The sequence below is a fragment of the Gorilla gorilla genome, chromosome 6 (genome assembly GCF_029281585.2).
Source record: "Gorilla gorilla gorilla isolate KB3781 chromosome 6, NHGRI_mGorGor1-v2.1_pri, whole genome shotgun sequence".
In the NCBI taxonomy this organism is placed as follows: Eukaryota; Metazoa; Chordata; class Mammalia; order Primates; family Hominidae; genus Gorilla; species Gorilla gorilla.
Window position 1 is genome coordinate 131,365,757 of NC_073230.2, and position 23,455 is coordinate 131,389,211.

Here is a 23,455-nt window from a genome sequence, read left to right on the forward strand (position 1 = left end):
CTCTTACAGGTTAGGTGTTTATATGAAAGCTTAAAATTATTTTATATATGGTTTCCTGCCAATGCATTCAATAATCACATGTAATGATAGTTCTGCTGGTTCTTTACACAGATTTTTTTTTCTTGGATTTAGCCAACACTGGTGACCTGGCTGCCACTGCTGTGCCCACTTGTGAATGGTCTGACCTTGCAGAAGGCGTGATTCACAGAGGGGGAGTACAAAAGGCCAGCACAGAAAATGGCTTTAAAGCCACCATACCATTTGTTTAAGAAGTTAGGATGGAAGAGATGGAGGGTAGTAGCTATCTGTTCTATGAAAACATTGCAGTGATCAACTGATAGAAATGCTGGTCTCAGGGGAAGCCTGGACATTTCCATGAACAAGGCACTAGAGACCAGTTGAAATGCAAGCATGCAAAGTCACAGGCTCTACATATAGAGATCAGAATTTCTAGACCATCTTAAAGATGAAAGATACATGAAAGCAATGCTAAATAACTTTCAAATGCTCAACATGTTCCTTATAATCAATTCAACAGTCTCTTATAAAATTGGTGGAGAGAATATTCTAATTTCTTGAGTGACTTAAGCCTTTGTTACTGGCTCAGGTGGATGAATGCAAATATACATTATGCAATTGGTGTTTAGAAAAATTTCTCCACGAAAATGAAAGTTGTGTCACCTTCCATTCATCAAAGACAGTTTTACCATTGTTAAGAGAGCTTAGGTGATCAACATTTTTCTTTTTCCTATTCAAGCAAAATCCTCTGGTCAGTTTGCATGTGGAATTTCTTTTTTTAATTCTGAGCACAATTAAAGGTGAGTTAAGGCTCTGGTGGAAATCTAAAGAGCATCAGCAAATCTGAGCACTGCTCAGCTTTTGAATTGCTTTTCTACTTCTCAGTTCTTTTAAATGGTTTTCTATGGCAGGAACATTTTTCTTAATTAGTCACAGCTAATTAGTGTTCTGGCATAGACAAGTAATCAGAAATGTCAGAGCTGCAAGGCTACATCTCCCTAATCCTTTGATAATAATTTAGCCTCCTGGGAGGGCCCCAAGCTGCGGTAAGTAGTGACTGACAATAAGGCAAAATTAGGTGGGCAGCAGACCATTAGGATAGAAAAATAAAAAGCACTACCAAATCCTGCTGAGCACCATCAGGCAACTAACTGCACTGCCAGATGAGGTGCCTGTTTAAGCCTGTGTTGTTAATTAGCTGATTCTACCAGACCTGCCACATATGTCCAGGTGCCTCATGCAAAGATGTGTATTTCTGGGAATGTGCCAAATGACAATTGTGTTCCACGGTCACATTTCAAGAATCTAAGCAAGAAGCCCACATATTTCTTGAACATTCTTTTGAATTATCAAAGAAATAAGACCAACAAGCTATTAATACACTTTCTGGTTGAGTTTCTTTTAGGCAATTGGGCATGCTTATCTCAAGTTTCTCAGGTTTTAATTCACCAAAGCTCTGATTCAAATGAGGGCCTTTGGCCTCTCTGAACCACGTCTGGACTTGCCAAAGCTATTTTGGCATACACTATACATCAAAAGTTGATCCTTTTATAAATTCTTACACTTACAAATAATAACTTAACATTACAATGAGGATTATTAACTCAAAGGAACCAGACAGCTGTAATTCGAGAGCAGAGGTTTTAAAGAGAAACAAACTTTAAGGAAAAAAAAAAAAAAAGCTGAGGAGCAGCTCTGTATGGCATCTACTGAGGCAAAGAAGACAATATAGAAACAGGCTTGACTATGACTATCTTAAAAGAGGTCAAACAACTTCAGTGTGAGTCCAAATACCATAAGTAAACCAAAGCAGGATTATATACAATGAAACACAACAATGACAACAGCTGGAAAACAATGTGTTAAAAGCAGCTAAGGAACAGATTGCTACATGTGAGATGAATAAGACACTGCTCCTATCATATATATAACCAATTAGTCAAACTTTTTATCCACCTTTAGTACACAATGAGGTACTGAGGTACACAACACAACAATGTTTGTAAATAAATTGCCTCAGCTGGGTATGGTGGCTCATGCCTGTAATCCCAGCATTTTGAGAGGCTGAAGTGGGCAGATTGCCCGAGCTCAGGAGCTCGAGACCACCCTGGGCAACGTGGTGAAACCCTGTCTCCACTAAAGTACAAAACATTAGCCAGGCATGGTGGCACGCACCTGTAGTCCCAGCTACTTGGGAGGCTGAGGAAGAATTGCTTGAGCCCAGGAGGCAGAGGTTACAGTGAGCTGAGATTGCGCCACTGCACTCTAGCTTGGGCTACAGAGTGAGACTCTGTCTCAGAAAAAAAAAACAAACAAACAAATAAATAAATAAGTAACCTCAAACAGCCTCAAGTACATCACTGTACTCATATCATACATCCCTTTCTATTGATGGAAAAGGAAAATAATGGCTATGACATGGGAATAATATTAGTATTTGAGTGTTGATAGGAAAATCATGGTTGGACATACTGGTACAACAGTTAATTATTTATATTTGAGTACTTTTATATAAAAATAAGACCAAAGTGAAAATACCCTAATGGGAATCTATACTAATTTGTGAAGACCATATAATAACTATACAGTTATTAAAAAGTGAAAAATAATTGAAAAGAGGAAAACTGCTATTTTAAAACCGACATTCACATATAAGAAAGCATCCCATTTTTCTTTTTGAGACAGGATCTTGCTCTGTCACCTAGGCTGTAGTACAGTGGTGTGGTCATAGCTCACTGTAGCCTCAAACTCCTGGACTTGGATGATCCTCTCGCCTTAGCCTCCAAAGTAGCTAGGACTACAGGAACATACTATCATGCTAGGCTAATTTTTTTTTTTTTTTTTTTTGTGTAGAGACAAGGTCTTGCAATGTTGCCCAGGCTGTTCTTGAACTCCTAGATGTAAGTGATCATTCTCACGTTGACCTCTTGAAGTGTTGGGATTATAGGCATGAGCCATCCTGCCCAGCTAGAATTCTTCTATAATATCGTAGAATTATAAGACATGCAAGAAGGCAAAGATGGTCTTCCATCTCAGTGGGTTCCAGCCTGCATTCCTAGTAAACAGGCTGATTACATACACAAAGAAACTGGCTCAAATAATATGACTGAAAAAGTACATTATCAGCTCTAAATACATACAAATAAGTGTATTGTGAAAGTTCTATTTAATGGTCACTTTTATCCATGTTTTGTTCATTTCAATTGTGTATTGTGAAAGTTCTATTTAATGGTCACTCTTATATAACCAAGTGTATTGTGAAAGTTCTGTTTAATGGTCACCCTTATCCATGTTTTGTTGATTTCAACTGTGTATCGTGAAAGTTCTATTTAATGGTCACTCTTATCCATGTTTTGTTGATTTCAACTATTCTTAGGAAATCAACATTGTAATAAACAGTCTTTAAATACATTAAGAATAGCAGTGTTAATCTTACCAAGAATGAGTAAATTCTCACCTCAAAAAGTTTGGGCATTGATGTGAAACACTAGCTCAAAAGTTCCAGGCAGGCCGGGCATGGTGGCTCATGTCTGTAATCTCAGCACTTTGGGAGGTGGAGGCAGACAGATCTTCTGAGGTTAGGAGTTTCAGACTCGTCTGGCCAACGTGGGGAAACCCTGTTTCTACTAAAAATACAAAAACCAGCCAGGTGTAGTGCTGCACACCTGTTGTCCCAGCTACTCTGGAGCTGAGGCAAGAGAATCATTTGAATCTGGAAGTGGAGGTTGCAGTGAGCCGAGATTGCACCATTGCACTCCAGCCTTGGTGACAAGAGTGAAACTCCATCCAAAAAAAAAAATAAAGTTCTGAGCATTTCCCCTTTTCTTAAAATTTGGGAGTCCAGAGGCAAACAAGAGCATGTAAGTGCAAAATCAGTTTCATTTTGAGAAGCACATTCACTTATAATATTTTCATTATTTTCTTTTTATCTTACATTAATAGTCTACTGAATCCATTCATATAGTATAGGTCAATTTTACTCAAAATGTTTAATTTAGAGTTTCTTCACTGGAAAGTAAGCATTCTTTTCACAGAAAGTCCTGGGAAATTAAGCCTTTATAAAACGCTGTTTGGATGAATATAACTGATTAACTATCATATAAAGAATTACTTTAAATTTTACAAGACATCATAACATTAAAAAAATCTTGTGGAGATGAAACTCCTCCACAATTAAACATTTAATCAATTTATAACAAACAGCATGTTTAATCTGCATGATTTACCAATTAAATATTGTACCCTGATGTGTCTTCAGCAACATGAGAGCTAAAATGAGAGTTTCCAAGGGATTCAAGGTGGGCAGTGCCCAATAAATGCACAATGGTTTAGAGAGTTAGGTAGGTTTAGTGTCTATCTTTAAAAATAAGATGTGCTTCAGTCAACTCTCAATTGCCTCCATATTTCAACATTCTTGGACCTTAGAAAATGACAAGAGAAGTGCTGTTGTGGTCATTACTACAGATGTCAGTTTTGACTTCTGAAACATCACTCCTTTCCAGCCCAGAGAGCCAAAGCTCTGAAGAAATGTACCAGGATCTCTGCTGACACATGGACACCTGTGGCTTGTGCTACATGTTCTGAAACCTGAGAGAGTGAGCAGCCACTCTGCCTGGGAAGAAACATCACAGTAGGCATTAAAAATGGAATTGAAGAAGTAGAAAATCTTTGTCATACTTTTTATATTGGGATCAGGTTGAAGATGGTTTTGATTTGATAAAAATTTTAAAAAGACTGCTCACAATGATGCCTTATGTGTTAAAAAAAAAAAAAAAAGGACATTGGTGTAAGAGAGAGAGCCTCAAAGCAGAAAAACTTTCTTTTGGTATATTCATGATCTTTCCTACTACAGGATAACTTCTTTCAGTTTTTCTTACCCAATAAGTCACTTTTTTAAAATTGGAAAAGTAAATGTAATATCTAGATTATAAACTTAGCATGTGCCTCAGTGGTCACGTGAGAGGCAGAGATATCCTCTGTTTAAAACATCCTGGTCACCTGGAAACACTGAGCCTGAATACAGAATATACATATTGCAACTTTGTAAAAAAATTTGGGTTTCAGAACCACAGTGATAGATATACACAATGTCATATGGCATAGCTATTTTTGTACACAGATTTTCTTTTCTATTAATCTACTGCACATGCTACTGCTTCTTAGGTGGGACACCTTGTTTTCACACGGCTATCACAAAATAACTTAGAAATTACTATACTGTACAAGACCCTTTATGCAATCAGTCCAGTAATTTCGGTCATCATTGCTAACATTAAAACTAAAAAAAAAAATTGGTTTAAAATCTGGAAGAGTTTCAGAAATCATCTGGAGTTCCAGACCAACATCTTTAGTTTACATGTACTAAGTAAACTGAGTCTTACACAGATGGCATAACTTTTTCAAACTCACCCAGATATTTAATGGCAGAACTGTGGTTGGAACTCAAGTTTCTGCATTCTCAGACCAGAGCTCTTCCCATAACACTATTTTATCATTTCAAATTTTGTTAAGTCAGAGGTAAGGTAGAGACAGCATAGACTTTGAAACTTGAGAAATGCGATTTCAAAGTTTGACTCAACAATCCACAAGTCACTTATCTTCTCTGAGTGGGAGATGTTTTAACCTAAAAATAGGGATAAAATGGGATTGAAGGGATCTAGCCTAGGAGCTTGGAAATGATATAGGTGAAGCACCTAGCACATTTCCTGGAACAAGGAGGTAGCCAGGAAATGGTAGTGGTGAAAACTACAGCTATTATTTTGATAGGTTGAAAAGATGAAGGATGTACCTTAAACAAACTTAGTTTTCTCTGTTAACATCATGGACCTGCCATAACTTTTTCATACTTTTAAAAAGTTATTTCTGTTTTAAGCAAAAAGTGTTTTGTAAATGTGACTACTTATGAAGTGAATATAATTTGTCCTAATGTTAGCTTTTGTGACCCTCAAAGGATACTTTTAATTTTAATATTTCAATATTTGATGTAAAAAATTAAAGATTATCCTATTTATGACCTTTAAGGTAATGCAGATTTTATTCATTTCCTCTCTCATACTTTGACATTAATGACTTATTATTGGAGATGGGAATGATAGCAGCAGTGCAGAATACCCCAGAAGCAGATTTTATACGGTAAATGGCTGTGTAGGTTGTACACTGAAAACTCTTGAAGATATCATTCTCATTCATAAAACAATGGGCACGAATCTAGGCCAATGTCATGTTTTTGGTCTTAAGCAACAGCAGCTTATTTAAACCAAATCCTGGGGTATTTCATCACAAAAATCAGGAACAATCAAGATGTTTAAATGATCAAAAAGTTATAGAGGTCAGGGATACTGTGAGTAGTTAGTTACTACACTCAGGGAAAGTTCCACAAACTTTTTAACATAGCTGCATCACCTGCAAAGATTATTTAGTAATACATGCTTTCCAAAAATGTTGGGGGCAGGGTGAATATGTTTTGCAGACTAATTGTTTTATATAAAAATAGTGTTATATGTGGCATTTCCAAAACTAAGTGAATTTCTTGAAGAGTTTAGGCCCTCATGTTGCATGACCCAGAAACTGTAGCCCTTGTTTTCTAATCTGGGTTGGTTAAAACCACTAAGTTTTAATTCATTATAATGTGTGTGTAAGCGTGTTTTCACTTGCATCTGAAGTTAACAAGATCCATTTACTTACTTATATAGGAAATACTCTAATTGGAATAGCAAAAGTTCGTCATGATGCCTGAATGAAATTGTTCTCTTCAATCTTTTATCTGTAATAGGCTAAGGTTGCTAACAGTATTTATAGGGTCATTATTTTCAACTGTTTTTTGACACCTAACAATATTATTTTAGGCTCCAGCCAAGTGGATTTCCAATAATTACATAACGTCTCTCAGTAATGATCTGTTGCTTAAGATACACATTCTACTTTACCTTTCAACACGTACTTGATAACCTCTCATTTTCTAACTGTAATTGAGGCAAATTCAGTCTTGGCTAATTAGGGGCTTTTAGTATCCCCTCATATTATTCCTGATGACAAATCAATAGAATTAGAGTCTATTTTTATTTTTAAATAAAGTAATAAAAATGTGCAATTTAAAAATATTAGAATGTTTAAGGACATTACAATTATTTTACAAATAACAAGTCCAGTGTTCTACCGGGGATATTCAAAATACAAAACCTTCACAACCAAAACAGAATGGTTGCTTATTAAGGGTTACTTTTAGACCCATAGCCATGTCAGATGCTTAGGCATTGAATGAAAGTATATATAACCAGGGCAATTAAACTAGTGTTATATTTTAATGTTGGCCTCCTTAGAGCCACTTTAGTTCCCTCTGTCTGTTATTGTTGCCACATAGAAAGTCTTCCAAAGAACTTCAGTGAATGAAGAGGAGTTGGGAAGTAGAGAATAACTTCAAGGAGAAAAAACTTCTACCTTTATAATGAACTGATGGCAAGAATGGATTGCAGTAAATAGGTCACCAAGTCAAAAAACTGAAGATGTTCAGAAAGTTCACCCATTCCCCTTGACAAATCTATCTATGATGGTCTACTTATAGAATGGCTTTAACTTTTCAACATAGAAGATGTGCTTTAGCTATTCTAAGAAGAAACATAATGGGAATAACATCAACTCAATTTCCCTCTTCTGTTCAACACTTTTGAAAATCACCACATTAGCAGAAAAAGTAAAAGGGAACTTGGAAATGAAACATATGCTTGTAAATTCAGAGCAATACCAAATGGAAGCAGAAGTTGCTAATATGGTTTCAGTATTTTGTAAAAGAGCCAGCTGGATGGATGATAGTTTTTCTAACCCTGCAGGGCATCAAAGCTTTTAGAAAATCATTTTTTTCACACATATTAACACTTAGCTTATTAAAACAGGCAATACTTTTTATTGTAAGATAGCCTGAGTAAGGGGTAGAAACATAAAGCATGAAAGATAAGATTCATTTTGACCACCCAAACTGACAGTGAACACTGACACGAGAGACCATGGCAGAGAGGATGACGTAGCAGGACCTTCTGCAACTGCCACAGCTGAAGTGTCACCATGAAGCCCGTGAATTGCTGTTACGAAAACATTTGCAGTAACTTGCATAATTAAGTGAAACTGCCAGAAAAGCATTTCTAAAACGCAGAGAAGATGTACATAAATAAATAAGCTTCAAAGCAAATATTACATTTAGGAATCTGTATTGTGGTGAATTATGCAAAGTTATGTCACAAGCAAAGTATCATTTCCTTTAAACTGACTGTAAAATAATTACAAATGAATGACAATATTGTCATTTAAATTGACTGCTCTGTTAGTCTCCTTTACAGATACTGAATAAATGAAACATGACGATCACAGTATACAAAACCACAGTCCTCATTTTTAGGCATTGTCATGCCTAAATGAAGACCTTAGTGCTGATAAAACTGTAATATTGCATATTTTAGCACACATCAGTACTTTAAATCAAGATAAAAATGTTCAACAGTAGAATGGCAGATATTTGGCTTTACTGCAGCTTATTTGTTTAACAGTAGAATATCATATTGACTTAAAACATCTTATAGTAGGGACCACATCCATTAGAACATGATTCTGTTTATGGAATGCTGCAAAAGGCAAGTGAAAAGATGCTGAACACCATGGTAAAATTATTATTATCTGGCTTTTTATAACTAACCTCAGGTTTTTGAGACTCATTCTAATGGTGACAATTTTTATATAGAAAAGGAAGCTAATTAAGGCCTCCATCAGCAGTCAAAAGAAGTATAAAAATTATCAACTATATTAGCTGCAAATGAACAGGAGTTGGAAATGGGGAATAACTTCAAGGAGAAAAAACTTCTACCTTTATAATGAACTGATGGCAAGAATGGATTTCAGTAAATAGGTCACCAAGACAAAAAACTGAAGATATTCAGAAGGCACCCCGCCATCCCCCCCGGCCCACACACCAACAAATATACCTTTGATGGTCTATTTCTAAAATGGCTTCAACTTTTTATTTTTTTATTTAGTCATTTTTTTGAGAGAAAGTCTCACTCTTTCACCCAGGCTGGAGTGCAGTGGAGCAATCTTTGCTCACTGCAACCTCTGCCTTCCCAGCTCAAGCGATTCTTGTGCTGCAGCCTCTCAAGTAGCTGGGATTACAGGCATCTACCACTACACTCAGCTATGCCTTTTATTTTTTCTTGTATTTTTAGTAGAGACGGGGTTTCGCCATGTTGGCCAGGCTAGTCTCAAACTCCTGACCTCAACTGATCCACCGGTCTCAGCCTCCCAAAGTTCTGGGATTACAGGCATGAGCCACTATGCCTGGCCAGCTTCAACTTTTTAGTATAGAAGATACAGGATCACAAAAAGGAGACTATGCTTTGCAAACATAGCATCAAAATTCAACTTTTCTCTTTGCAGTTTATCTATGGTGTTAGCATACCTTGCAAGGGAAGCTACTTACATCAAATAACTTTTCTATATACATTTCCTCATTGACCTTTTCTCGAAGAATATCTTGGTTTTGCCGAACAAACATAATATAGGTGTCTGCCAGATCCATTCCTGGTTTCTGTTGTGAAGGAAAAGCAGGGGGAACAAAATAACATCAGGTCTCAATTGTGAAATTATTATTTAATCATACCCTGAAAAATAATTTTGAAAATTACAGTCATAACAATGAGCTTAAAACTAAACCAAAAGTGAGCATCTTCAATACATTCCATAATTAAAGCAAATAAAAGTTTATTACTGATGTTCACAACTTGAGATCAAATTGAAAATACAGAGTTGTAGATCTGTAGATATCGTTTTTTTTTTTTTTTGTTAAATGGCTATCTTGAAAGGCCAGTATGTCAAGCAGTATAAATGAATAAATTTTTCCAAAAATTTTCCATGTGTAATTATAATTTCTCAGTTGCAAATACAATTTACTTTGCATCATCTCTGGCTGGCTTATCAATAATATTTAAAAATGCGCTGAGTGCCATGGCTCATGCCCGCAATCCCAGCACTTTGAAAGGCTGAAGCAGGTGGATCGCTTGGGCCCAGGAGTTCAAGACCAGCCTGGTCAACATGATGAAACCTCATCTCTACAAAAAATAAAAAAAAAAAAAATAGCTGGGCATGGTGTTGTGAGCCTGTAGCCCCAGCTAGCCAGAAGGGTGAGGCAGGAGAATTGCTTGAGCCTGGGTGGTTGAGGTTGCAGTGAGCTGTCATCATGCCATTGTACTCTAGCCTGGGCAACAGAGCCAGACCCTGTCTCAAACAAACAAATGAAACAAAATAAAACCAAACCAAAAAATGTTAGCTTTCCTTAGGGTGCCTCCCTCAACTACTATGGGCGTTCAAGGAATACAAACTAAATTTTTTATTAAGCTGAGTAAAATATTTTGAAGAAGATATTGGGGAAAATATTTACTATATTACAAAATGAAATGTAAAATATCTTGTGGATTATCCATTGCTTCTACTCAATATTTAACAACATTATCTGAATAATTTATTTTCTTTTAGAAACGTGGTAAGAGTATCAATGAACTAGTTTCCTATGTACAGCCGAAGATGTGGATTAAATACCTTTCCAAAGTTATTTAACATTTGGTGTCTTCTAATAGTAGAGGAGGTAATACAATTTCTCCTTGCTATAGATGCTGCAAAGTCAGTACTAGCAAGGGATAGATGTCTGCATGGCTGTTAAAGACTTTTTTCTTCTTGATTTATGTTTAGCTCTTTCTTGAACTTCATATAGCTGGACTAGATAATGAAAGCACTTACTTGTGTCATCTACACCTGGGGTTGGTTCCTAATCTGTACTGAGTTGTTGATTAGAGTATGACATTAATAAGAACAAAATGATAACTATCTATCATTAGGTAGATCTGCTACCAGTTAGATAGGTAGATCTATTAGATTAGATAGATCCATCGACCTAATGATAGATAGGTAGAACTGATGCCCAAATAAGCCAGTTAGCCTTGCATCATTTCATATTCACAGAATGCATTTATAACCTTTGTCAGCAGACTCATTTGCAAAAGTAAATACTATAAGAAAATTAGGTTAAAGAGGATATGGGTCATTTAACTATTACCATTGCTGGAAAAAACAACTCAAGGTAAACATGTGAGTGATGCTAGGACAGTAGTCACATCTTCTCCCTAAGTGAAAGAGAGTTCTTGCCATTTTTTTTGGAGGGGGCATATTTTATATAACATAATAAAATTGACCATCTCTTAACCAATATATAGTATAGGCAATGAGCATGTCTTACTTATTCCATTTATAAAAATTAATATGATTTTTTGTTACAAAGTTATTTCTGTGCAGTAAGAATTACTGCAATCTCTTACCATTCTTATATTTAGCCTAAAGGTAAATATATACCACATAAACTCAAGGATCCTTTCAACATGACCCTGATACAACAACATTAGCTGTAACTTGAAATAACTATATAAATGTCTTTACTGGTCTCTCCTTCAGTAGCATTCATACACAATGTTGGCTATCTATTTTCAACCTAATGGAGGCAATTTATCAAATTCATTCCTTCACTATTTCAATAATTCTCATGAGCAATGTTTGAAAGTTTAAACAATTACAAGGATAAACAATAAAAAAGCTAGACTGTTTTCTTCTTTGGGGCTAGCAAGATTATACATTAGCTCTTCCAGTGAAGAGGCAGGGTAATTTGTACAAAGATTACTACTATTAATACTTGAAGGAAACTAACTCCTAAGATACATATTTCTCTCTGTGCCTCTCAAACTTTGTCAAAACACTGACAATGAGAACATTCAAAAAACCTGCTGCTGCAGAACGAAAGTGACATGAGAACAATTTTCAATACACAATAGCAAGTTAACTCAGTATCTGAGTTTCAGGCAAGTATCCAGAAACAGGATGCTGTAATGTACAAAATACCAAGGTAGTTGGGTACAGCCCAGTTGAACTGGGAGTTGAAGAACAGACAAATGGGAGGCTTGTCTTTACTACTATTTCTCCCCACCCCAACCCCATTTTTGTTTCCATCTTTTAAAAGCCACTGCTTAGACATTCAGTTCAGTCACTAGACCTATCAGTCTCAGTGGAAACTAAGTTATGGCCACGAAGACTGAATAATGACTTTAAACATTTACCATAGACACTACGGTAATTTCTTTTCTGTTTCCTTGATCACTTATAAGATTAGACTATCATGAAACACTGTCCAGGAAGAGTTTATTTTCCACCACCTGAAACTAACACTTTACAGTTTAAGCCTGAAAGAAAACGAAATGCTTTTCCTATTGGCAGATCCAAGGGATATAATACTGAAATTTCTAAGTTGAGACAGTTCCACAACTTTCTAAGGAAATAAAAATCTCTGGCTGAGGATATGAGGCAAAGCTCATTTAAAAGTTTGTTGTAAAAAATCAAGTGTTTCCTTTTTTTAAAAAAATTGCATTTTCTTCCCTTTTGGCAAATTAAGATCCACTTGCCTAAAAAACAAACCCAGAATTCTTACATTCTTCACTGGAATTATTTCTTCCTTTATCATTGAGCTGTTTACCTATTCTTGAAATTGTGACATATGGGAATTTCACACCTAGTGAATACATTTTCATGTAGCTTGTGGCATGAGTGTATAATCATTAAAAGAATATACACAAGTAAGAGTAACTGCAACAGCTGGTGACATTTACCAATTAGAATTGTAGTTCTTTAAAACACTTTATCTTTCATTTGGTGTATGAAGGGTAATTATCTCTGATAAATTGCTGAAAAAGATGTAATTTTCCTTTTAAACAGTTTCTACATACAGTACAAATGTGTTTGGATAGAAGACATTATCGCTGGTTCAATGCTCCCATGTGCTAAGACTCTGTTTTATTATGGTGGTAAAATTTACACACTGAAAGTCACTGCATCTAATCTGAATCATTATTAAGTGTTATAAGAATACGAAGTTTAGTGAAAATAATAACTAAGTATGCTAGTACATTTTTGTGGGGTTTTTTTGGTGTGTACATGAAAACAATGCATATGATTGCATTGTAAAGACAAGCTATAACTACACATTCTGATACAAATGCATGACTACCAATTATATCAAAAAAGTGGCCTGTTAAACTTCAACAGCTGTGGATTCAGATTAGTTTTTATTAAGAATATTGTATTCTAGAGAGCTATATTTAGAAATCTCTTCTAAATTGGTAATCATAGTTTTCTTAATATGAGAAAAATAACAAAAACCATATAGTAAGTACTCTATGTATTAAATGCCATTTCGGAGTAAATTATTTTTTTCATACACCCATTTAAACCTCCAGGATCCTTAGTTCACTACACACTAACTCTTCCATCTTGTTTATTAAGATGGTAATCTCTAAATGAAAATAGTAGTTCCTAAATTACTTTTAATCTCATTCAGAAAATAATAGAATTTGTCTAGCAAAGTTATAGTGAAACAACACAAAAATCTAAAAAATCCCCCCATGAGCACAAAGGGATCAAGAACTATGGGAGGAAATGAAGTATTTTAAGGTGAGTTCCTCTGACACTGTATAAGTAACCAAATACATCAGTGAGTGAATGAGTTTAAGAAAGGGTGCAGACTCCAGCACTTTTTCCCCAAGCGTTAATCACTAGTTAACCTAGCAAGATGAACACGCTGTTTAAAAAGAAGAGAAAAAAATTCCTTGTTAATTATATGCTGCAAACGCTCTTGCTTCCTGCTGCTACGCCTAATCCCACAGGTGCAAGTCTTCGCTTTCCCTATTCATGGGTAGATGGGTGCAACACTGCAGTCATTTTTCACGGCAACAGATTTAGACACAGAAGCTGCTTAACCTTCCACTGAAGGTTAACAATACACTACACAAACACTGTCATGGTGCCTATTTAACAAGGAGACAAATTTTTAAATATACTATTCCAGCCTCAAAGCTTAACTAGAAGCTACAGTGTAATTGACTTAATTTAAAAGTGCACTTCTCATAACCTAGAAAAGCTTGCCTTGAAGAAACAATCAAGAGTGGAAGTGTAATATCCTGCGTTATGATTATCTGCATGCTTTGTAAATGAAATACCTGTGTCTGGCCATTCACTACCATTTGAGAAAAAAGGATCATGTAAGATATAAGACAATAACATGTCTTCGAAATTTGAAATTGTAGTAGGAGCAATTTATATCTCAATTCTGGCATTTATGATTCAGTAAAAATTTATAATTGATCATAGAACATAGTTCTACAAACATGTAATTTATCTCAGGTATTGTTAAAAACAATATTTTTCTTTCACTATTTAATATATCTTTAATGCTCTGGCATTTATCAATTTCTGTATTTTTATATTTGAATAAAAATCTCCTGAAACTTTTCAAAAGCATTTGAAGTAGTTTAAATAAGTTATATGTTCTCACATACTTAAAAAAGGTTTTTTCACATATTCATGATCATTATGTTGTAAAAAACTAAATACAGTTTGCCAAGTTTTTACAAAGTAGATCTATTATATTGTATTCCCACAGAAAACCAGATGGAAATACACAGAGATTACAGAGCCTTCTAATTATATTTATGCCAACTTAAATATTTAATAAATATGATGGGAAGAGAAACAGTTGATAAAGAGGGGGCTGGATGCAGTGACTTATGTCTATATTCCCAGGGCTTTGGGAGGCTGAGGTGGGAGGATTGCTTGAGGCCAGGGGTTTGAGACCATCGTGGGCAACATGGCAAGACCCTGCCTGTATAAAAAAGTAAAAAATTAGCCAGGCATGGTGGTGCATCCCTGTAGTCCCAGCTGCTTGGGATTCTGAGGTGGGAGGCTGCGGTGAACTATGATCACACTACTGCCCTCTAGCCTGGGTGACAAAGTGAAACTCTGTCTCTAAAAATAATTTAAAAAGGGGCAGAGAGGAAGAAATTTAAACAACGAACAAGTCACAAATAAATGCATTTTAAAAATAGATTTTTAAAAACCACGAATGAAAAAAAATCTCATTGTTATTCCAGACCGGGCGTGGTGATTCATGCCTGTAATCCCAGCACTTTGGGAGGCCGAGGTGGGCAGATCACGAAGTCAGGAGATAGAGACCATCCTGGCTAACACGGTGTGTTACTAAACATCGTCTCTACTAAAAATACAAAAAATTAGCTGGGCGTGGTGGCGGGTGCCTGTAGTCCCAGCTACTCGGGAGGCTGAGGCAGGAGAACAGCATGAACCCGGGAGGCAGAGCTTGCAGTGAGCCAAGATTGCGCCACTGCACTCCAGCCTGGGTGACAGAGCGAGACTCTGTCTCAAAAAAAAAAAAAAAAAAAAAAAAGAAAAAGAAAAATTCCAAACTATTATTTCAAGAATGAAGCAGCCAGTTAACTTTTTTTGTTGTTGTTAAATTTAGCAGTATTCAAAATTCTATTAGTTATTATATGTTTAGGTAGTTTTGACTCCAAATTGGGAGTAGACAATTCTGAATTAAAAATAATGACACCCACATCCTTTTGAAAACAGCTTTTAGATTTAGAGCATGTAACATGTGTTTTAAGTACGTACATTTCATTCAATCCCACATTTCTAAGGGGCTGTTCCATTATTGCAGAGTTCTTGTCCTGGATCAGGGTCCTCTGTTACTTGAGTATAGTTGGTAAAAGGCAGAATCCTACCTTAATGCTATGAAGGTATCTGATATCAGAATCTATTATAATTAATGCTACTAAAACTTAGGTAGTCATATTACTTTTATTCTTAACAGTCACATGAATGTTTCACACTATTTCTTCTAAGTAGTTACATAATTTATACATTTATAGGTCTAGAAACAGTTATGTAGCATTAGTATGTTACATTTTATTGTATCAATGGTGAAAATCCTTTCAAAGAGAAGTTTCTTTTAAATATTAAAATAAATACTGAATGATAGTTTAAGATATTAGCCTGAACTACTCAAGGAGGCAAGTTAATTTTCAATTGAGATCTATGGGTTTACAATGCCTTCCCCATTTGGGACTATGAGGATCAAGTATCTTGCTACTTCTGATCTACGGTTAGATCACTAACATCCCAGAGTTTAGAGGAATAGCTGCTAATACAGTAGCACCAAACACAAAATGTGCTAATGTGTACACTACCTATGAGCTTTATACTATTATATTCATAAGTAGCAATCATAATGATGATGGTTTTAAATCTCTCAGTTCACTAGCCTTTCCCTCATCTACAGTTGTGTCAATTAGAAAATACTACATGAGGACTTGAAGAAGTAAAATTAAAATGCTGCATTATTTCATTTTTAGCTTTTAAAGTTTAGATGGACTGGGATGGGTTTACTCAGCTCAATTTGGAACGATTCAGATTGTGGCTTAAGTGATGACTCAGGGTGCTAGAATGCCAGTGTCTGGAGGCAGCTCATGGATTTATCTTACATAAGAGAGAAAAGCCAGACAGACAAAACACAAAGGAATAAAGAAGCAAAACATTCATCTGGAAAGCACAACACACAACCTCCTCCACTCCTAGACGAGTGAGGCTCTTAATCTGGTCCTGGTGTGCATCCCTCTCTCTAGGTGAACATGTCCCAGTGGGCAAGAGCTCCATTCCCCGAGTTCTGTCTGGCTCTCATGCTGATGTAAAGCTCCGAGTATTCAGGTGTCATTATCTAAGTAGTAAACAACATGAGAAGCAAGGAAGCAAAAGAAGGAAGAGGGAAAACACTAATGTCACTGAACTGACTGATTATACCCTAAAAGCCACCAGTGTGTACTATTCTAAAAGGGAACATAAATGAAAAAATAAAAATCTAATATTGTTCACTCTGTGGAAGGCAACTGGTTTTTCTTTCGGTAACTGGTCACGTTCTTAAGTAGCGAGCGGGAACTAGGGAGTAATGCATGGGAGCCGGAAGCATCATTCCAGGTAGAAACAATAACAATTTATTGCAACAGTGCTTTACATTTCAAAGCACATTCACGTTAATGTGCTCATCGAATTCTGAATTCTCATAATGAGGGAGGCAGCACAGGGATTATAGGTTGGTGCAGAAGTGATTGTGTTTTTTGCCATTAAAAGTAATGGTAATACTTTTAAATACTATTATCCTCACTGCATGGGTGGGAAAATGGAAGCCCACAGATCAAACAGCTAGATAGGAGCAAGGTGGAAAATGAACTGAGATCCTCGACCCCATATCAAGTCTGTGCAGTACAGAGGTGGGTAAGAACCACCTTTTGGGGATTTTGAAATGAGAAATCTTTAGCAAGTATCATAAAGATGAGAGAATATTTGAGAGAATTCCTAATGAAGATAAGAGAAAGATTAGCCATCTCCTTTATCTTAGGACAGACCACCAAGATCAGGCATCAGTACGATTAAGCCAATGAAGAGAGACAGTTTCTTCTTCCTTCCTCATTGTTTTGGTCTTTTCTTGGCCACAGTAATCTTTATCGTAGCCTCCAAGTCTCTTCAGCTGTTTCACCTTAGCGTCTAGCATAGAGTTGGTATGCAGCGTGTGTGATGTTAATAAGACCATTTTAAATAGGGATTTTAAAAATCAACATACATCCTTAAACCCCAAAATATCCTGTTTAACTAGAATGACAATAGAATAAAATTCCAGAATCAGAGTTGGAAAGAACCTTTAATGTCATCTTGTCCTATTTCCCACACAATGCAGAAATCTTCAGTACCACACCTGGCAAACAGTGGTGCAGCTTTTACTATGTCACCTTTGTAAATAACTTTTTTTTAAAGTTTTGTCTTACACTGATTTCAGTTCTGCTCCCACTTGTTTTTAGTCATTGTTCCTAGTCCTATCTTCTTGACTGATAGAGGCTCAGGCTGTTCCTTTTTCCAAACAGGAGCCCTTTACATATTGATCAGGGCTACCTTATCTCTTAGATTTTTTTTCCCTCTTTCTAGGAACAGTCAGATTTCTTTTTTTTTTCCTTCATAAGCCACTATTTCCAGATCCCATTAACTAGCCTGGCTGCTTTCTATAGGAGGAAGTAAAGTAAAAAGAAAATGTTGCCTTAAAAGAATTCAGATGTGACTTGTTCACAATCATACAGATGCGATCAATATGGTATAAGTGAAATGATTATTTCCTACAATGTAGATACTAGATTTTATTGTAATCAATAATAATAATAATGTATGATAATAGCTAGCATTTATTGTGCACTAATTCCATTCTAGGAACTGTGAAAACTGCTTAACATATTCACAATAAGCCTATAAGAGGTGTAATTACATCTCCATTTTACAGAAGAAGAAACTGGTGCCTAAGGTCACACTGATAATAGATGAAGTGATGGAGCAAGGATTCAACCGCCAGCAGTTCGGTTCCTCAGCCTGTAAGTAACCCCCCTGTTATGCAGCCTCCATAGATCTATATACCTGATTTTTTCAAAAAGTACTCCATATTATTGTCAAACATGATCTTTTATACAACTTTTTACATACATTTGCTATCAGCTACATCTTACCCACCTTACAGGTGAGCAAAACTTTTTTTTTGGGGGGGAGGGGTTAGTATAATAATTTAAACCTGCAGAATTTTTGGTTCTTAGTATTCCTATCTGCAAAGCTAATATGAACATTTTCATCCTCGTCCTGCATCTAATTTCTGTCAGATCTGAGTTCCCTTCCAAGTTACTGTTGAACAGGACAGACTCACCTCATCCAGGTCTTGCTTTTTCTTTCTTACTCTTTTTTCAAATGTCTGTTGTCTTTGCCACCATGAGCATTCCAAGGTTCTATGATGGGGCCATAAACTGTATAACTGCCACAGAACTCCTCCCCAAGATAGGGTTGTCTAGCCAAGAGCAATCTATCAAACTACACTGAAGGACACAGTTCATCATCTAGATCAGAAAGATATCAAGGAGAATCCTACCAACTTCTTTGTGAAGAGGCACGTGCCTGGAATTTATTTCTGTTCAGGACTACACTGAAGCATTTTTCTCCTAAGTGTGATTTTTTTTCATTCATAAAGTGTCACTGAGAAGTATACATTACAAAGATAACAAAAGACTATGTTTATTATATTTAAATGGTTTGATTTGGGTCATTCCCTGTTAACTCATACATCTTCAACTGTGCTATAATTATAAGGAATATCTGACAAGTATGTTCTAGGAACATGAATTCCTCCTTTTCTGCATAGGAATGCCACTTAACTTCAGTTGTAATTTTCACTTTATAGAATCAATTTATTTATTGCTTTAAAAACATTCCAGCAGGCATGGTGGCATATGCCTGTAATCCCAGGACTTTGGGATGCCGAGGCAGGTGGATCACCTGAAGTCAGGAGTTTCAGACAGCCTGGCCAACATGATGAAACCCCATCTCTACTAAAAATACAAAAAATTAGCCAGGTGTGGTTGCACATGCCTGTTTTCCCAGCTACTTCGGAGGCTGAGGCACAAGAATCACTTGAACCCGGGAGGTTGGAGGTTACAGTAAGCCAAGATCAGGCCACTGCACTCCAGCCTGGGGCACAGAGTGAGGCTGTCTTATTAAAAAAAAAAAATTCCAACAAGTGACGGTATTATAAGAAGGTATTGCCTTCTTATCCAGAAAATTTTTTCTAGCTCTTTATCTTCTCATCATCTTCCAGGTGGAATTTTTGGGCTCTGTTGTCTCATAGAGAGAACTGGACAAGAACTCACATGGTGACAGAACATTACAGTTAAAAGAACTAATGCAGTTATGTAGCTTACTCACTCATTTTATAGATGACTAGACTGGAGCCACTTAAGTAATGCCCAAGGTCATACAGTTTCAAGGGCACATAGCCACATAAAATGAATTAACAGTAAGGTATTATTAAGTCCTTGGCCAGTGCTTTTTTCTTTTAATAAACATTTTATTTTAGAAAAATTTTAGATTTACAGAAACACTGTGGAAATATTAGTTTCATATAACCCACACCCAATTTCCCCTATTATTATCATCTTACATTAGTATGGTTTATTTGCTACAATTAATGAACATATATTGACACAATATTATTAACTGAAGTGTGAGCTTTATTCAGTTTCCCTTCGTTTTTCCCAATATCCTTTTTCTCTTCCATGATATCATTCAGGATACCACGTTACATTTAGTAATTAGGTCTCCTTGGACTCCTCTTGGTTGTGTCACTTTCTCCTACTTTCCTTCTTTTTGATGACCTTGAAAATTCTGAGGAGTATTCTCAGATATTTTGTAGTGTATCACCTATTGAGATATGTCTGATTTTTTTTTTGATGATTAGACTGCAGTTACAAGATTTTTAGAGGAAGACGATAGAGGTAAAGTGCCATTTTCATCACATCCTATCAAAGGCTGATATTATCAGTATGAGTTATCACTGCAGATGTTGACCTTTGATCAACTGGCTGGGGTAATATTTCTCAAATTTCTCCATTGGAAGTTTATTCCCCCCATCTTCCTTTGCATATTGTACTCTTTGGAAGGAAGTTACTACGTATATCCCACACTTAAGGAGTAGGGTTATATGTTCCACCTCCCTGAGAGGGAAGTATCTATATTAATTATTTGGAGTTCTTCTGCATGGGAGAGCTGTCTTTTCTCTTCTCCCCATTATGTACTTCAATATTTACTTGTATCAGTATGGACCAATGGATATTTATTTTATGCTTTGGATTATAATCCAATATTACTTTACATATTTGCTCGCTCATATTATTCTAGCTTAGGCCACTGGGAGCTCTTTCCATCATCTGCTGTGTCTCTTTGAAACACAGAGTTTCCAGTTTTGTGTTTTTTGTGAACATCTCCTTTCTGTTGCTACAAGATGCTCCACGTTCATCTTGTATATTTTCCAGCATCAGCCATTTCTCCAAGGAGCCCTGGTTCATTTCATTAAAGATTAGAGAACAAATTTGAGTGCTATGTGGGCTTGTTGCTACTGGGGCATCACTGTTTCTAGGCTCTCTGAGCTAACAGAGCAAGAAAATGTATGTGAGCACATTAATGCATGCATATACATATATCTAAAAATACTGTTAAATGTAACCAGCTCTATCTGTACTAAGCTAAAGACAAATTCACACTGATATTTCCAACTCTAATCCATTACAGGATCATTCTAGTCCCCTTCCTTTGCTTGCCTCTAACCTGACTCCAACGGTGAGAAACCTGGCTCCTACCAACCACCATCCATTTACTTAATTGTTCAATTCCAATACACACGTATAGTGGCTTCAAAATTGTTAAACTGTGGAGAAAAACTTTATCAACCAGAGTACAATGCTTATTTATAAGTTCCATTTCCCCTTATTCTTACAGACTCCACTAATTTCCAAAGTTACTCAGATCAGCACTTTCCTCGCTCCTCTTTCAGTGAGTTTATCTTATACATTCACAATAGAATTATTTTATTATAGTTTCCTTTCCATCCTGGGATTCTATGATCACTTAATTGATTTTTAAATAATTGAATATACTCAAGTTCACTCTTTTTGCTATAAAGTTTGGTTTTGACAAACGCACAGTGTCATGTATCTACCATTACAATATCATACAGAATAGTTGCTGTGTTCCAAAAAATCCCCTGTATTTGAACAATTCAGCCCTCCCTGACCTTGAACTCATGGCAACCACTAATCTGTTTATAGTCTTTATAGTTTTGCCTTTTGTAGAATGTGATATAAATGGAATCATACAGTATGCAGCCTTTTCAAATTGGCTTCTTTTGGCAATATGCATTTAAGATTCATCCATGTCTTCATGTGAGATGAGAGCTCTTTTCTTTTTGCTGAATAGAATTACATTGTATGGACGTACCAATGGTTATTTATACACTGACGTACTATAGGACAATTTTGGTTGATTCCAGTTTGGGTGATTATAAACAAAGTTATGAACATTTGTGCATAGATTTTGGGGTGGACATATGTTTCAAATCAGTTGGACAAGTGCAGAGAACTGTGATTGGTGGGTTACATAGTAAGGCTATATTTAGCTTTAAAAGAAACTGGCAAACAGTTTTCCAAAGTAGCTGTAGCATTCCTACCAGCAATGAATGAGAGTTCCTGTTGCTCTCTTATCCTCGTCAACATTTTGCTGTTGTCAGTTTGTTTTTGGATTTTGGCCATTCTAACAAGTACATAGTGGTATCTTCTTTTAATTTGCATTTTCCTAATGACAAATGATATTGAGCATTTTTTCATAAGCTTACTTGGTATCTGCATATCTTTCTTGTTGCAGTGCCTGTTTGGATCTTTTGCCCATTCAAAAAGTTCGGTTGTTTTCATATTGTTGAATATTAAGGGTTCTTAGAACACTTTGGATACAAGTCCTTTATCAGATATGTGTTTTGCAAATATTTCTTCCCATTTGTGGCTTTTCTTTCTCTTAACAGTGAATAAGAGTATACTTATCAATTTTTAAGTTCAATTTATCAATTTTTTTCTTTCATGAATTATGTGGGGTTGTATCTAAAAACTCATCACCAAATCCAAGGCCATATATATTTTATCTTATATTTTCTTCTTGAAGTTGTATAGTTCTGCATTGTATGTGGGTCTAGGTCTGTTTTCAGTTAATTTTTGTGAAAGGTGAGCCAGCGCTCTTTTTCTCATGAGACTCTCTTAAGAGACAGCTTCAGAGAGGCATACTTGCTGGAGTTTGAGTATAAAAAAGAATAACGGCCAACAAGACCTTACAGCTTTTAAAGTTAATATTCACAGGCATCAACAATAGAAGTGTAATGTCCATAACTGAAGAAGGAATTCATCACTTTGTAATCTGCCATGGTCAAACCACATCTATGGTATAGTATGTTCTGCTCCAGGGGGCAACTTGATTTAATGCTGACACTGATAAGCTAGAATTCCTCTAGGTTAGTAACTGGCATGATGAAGAGTCTGGATATGATTGCCATAGAAGTGTGCATAATGATATGTCTGTTTCCCTATGTCTTTTGTCTTTAATATTGTGAACCATTTGAGGGCAAGAAATGTATGTGTCATCATGTATGTCCAGGATCTAGCACTTAGTATGTGCTAAATAAATATTTAAGTAGTGGGTTTAGTGAATAAATTGAGAATGTTTAATCTAGAAAACAAGCATTCCTCAGACAACATATGCCTGTGAATAGCCACCACACCTCCTGGGAAGAGGAGGCACGAAAATTGTCATTAAATATGCAAAGAGCTATCATGCAGAAGAGAGATTAGAACGAGGATTAATGGGTAAAATTCACAAAGATACAGAATTTCAACTCATAATACTTAAGAGTAGGCTGCCATATGGTCATCCTGTAACCACTGAAATAATTAAACAGTGCCCAAGTGAATCTTTGTAAGGGATGTTAGAGAGGGCTTACTTGCACTGAGAAGGGAAGTAAATGAACCATTTTCTGTCTCCTTCAACTCTGAAATTCTATGGAGAGAATAAACTAGTATAGGGCCAATTAAAAACCTCAAAATCTCTAAGAACATGAATAATT

General features: G+C 36.0%; 1 protein-coding gene across 9 annotated transcripts in view; it reads right to left on the reverse strand.

Moving 5' to 3' along the window:
• The window catches only part of CADPS2 (calcium dependent secretion activator 2), a 568,074-nt gene that overhangs the window by 17,706 nt on the left and 526,913 nt on the right, over nucleotides 1–23,455 (reverse strand). For all 9 annotated transcript variants that reach the window (XM_019031559.4, XM_019031557.4, XM_055347443.2 and 6 more), the window contains one exon: nucleotides 9,479–9,586. In XM_019031559.4, the coding sequence (XP_018887104.3) occupies nucleotides 9,479–9,586 (108 nt within the window). The remainder of the gene's footprint in view (nucleotides 1–9,478; nucleotides 9,587–23,455) is intronic.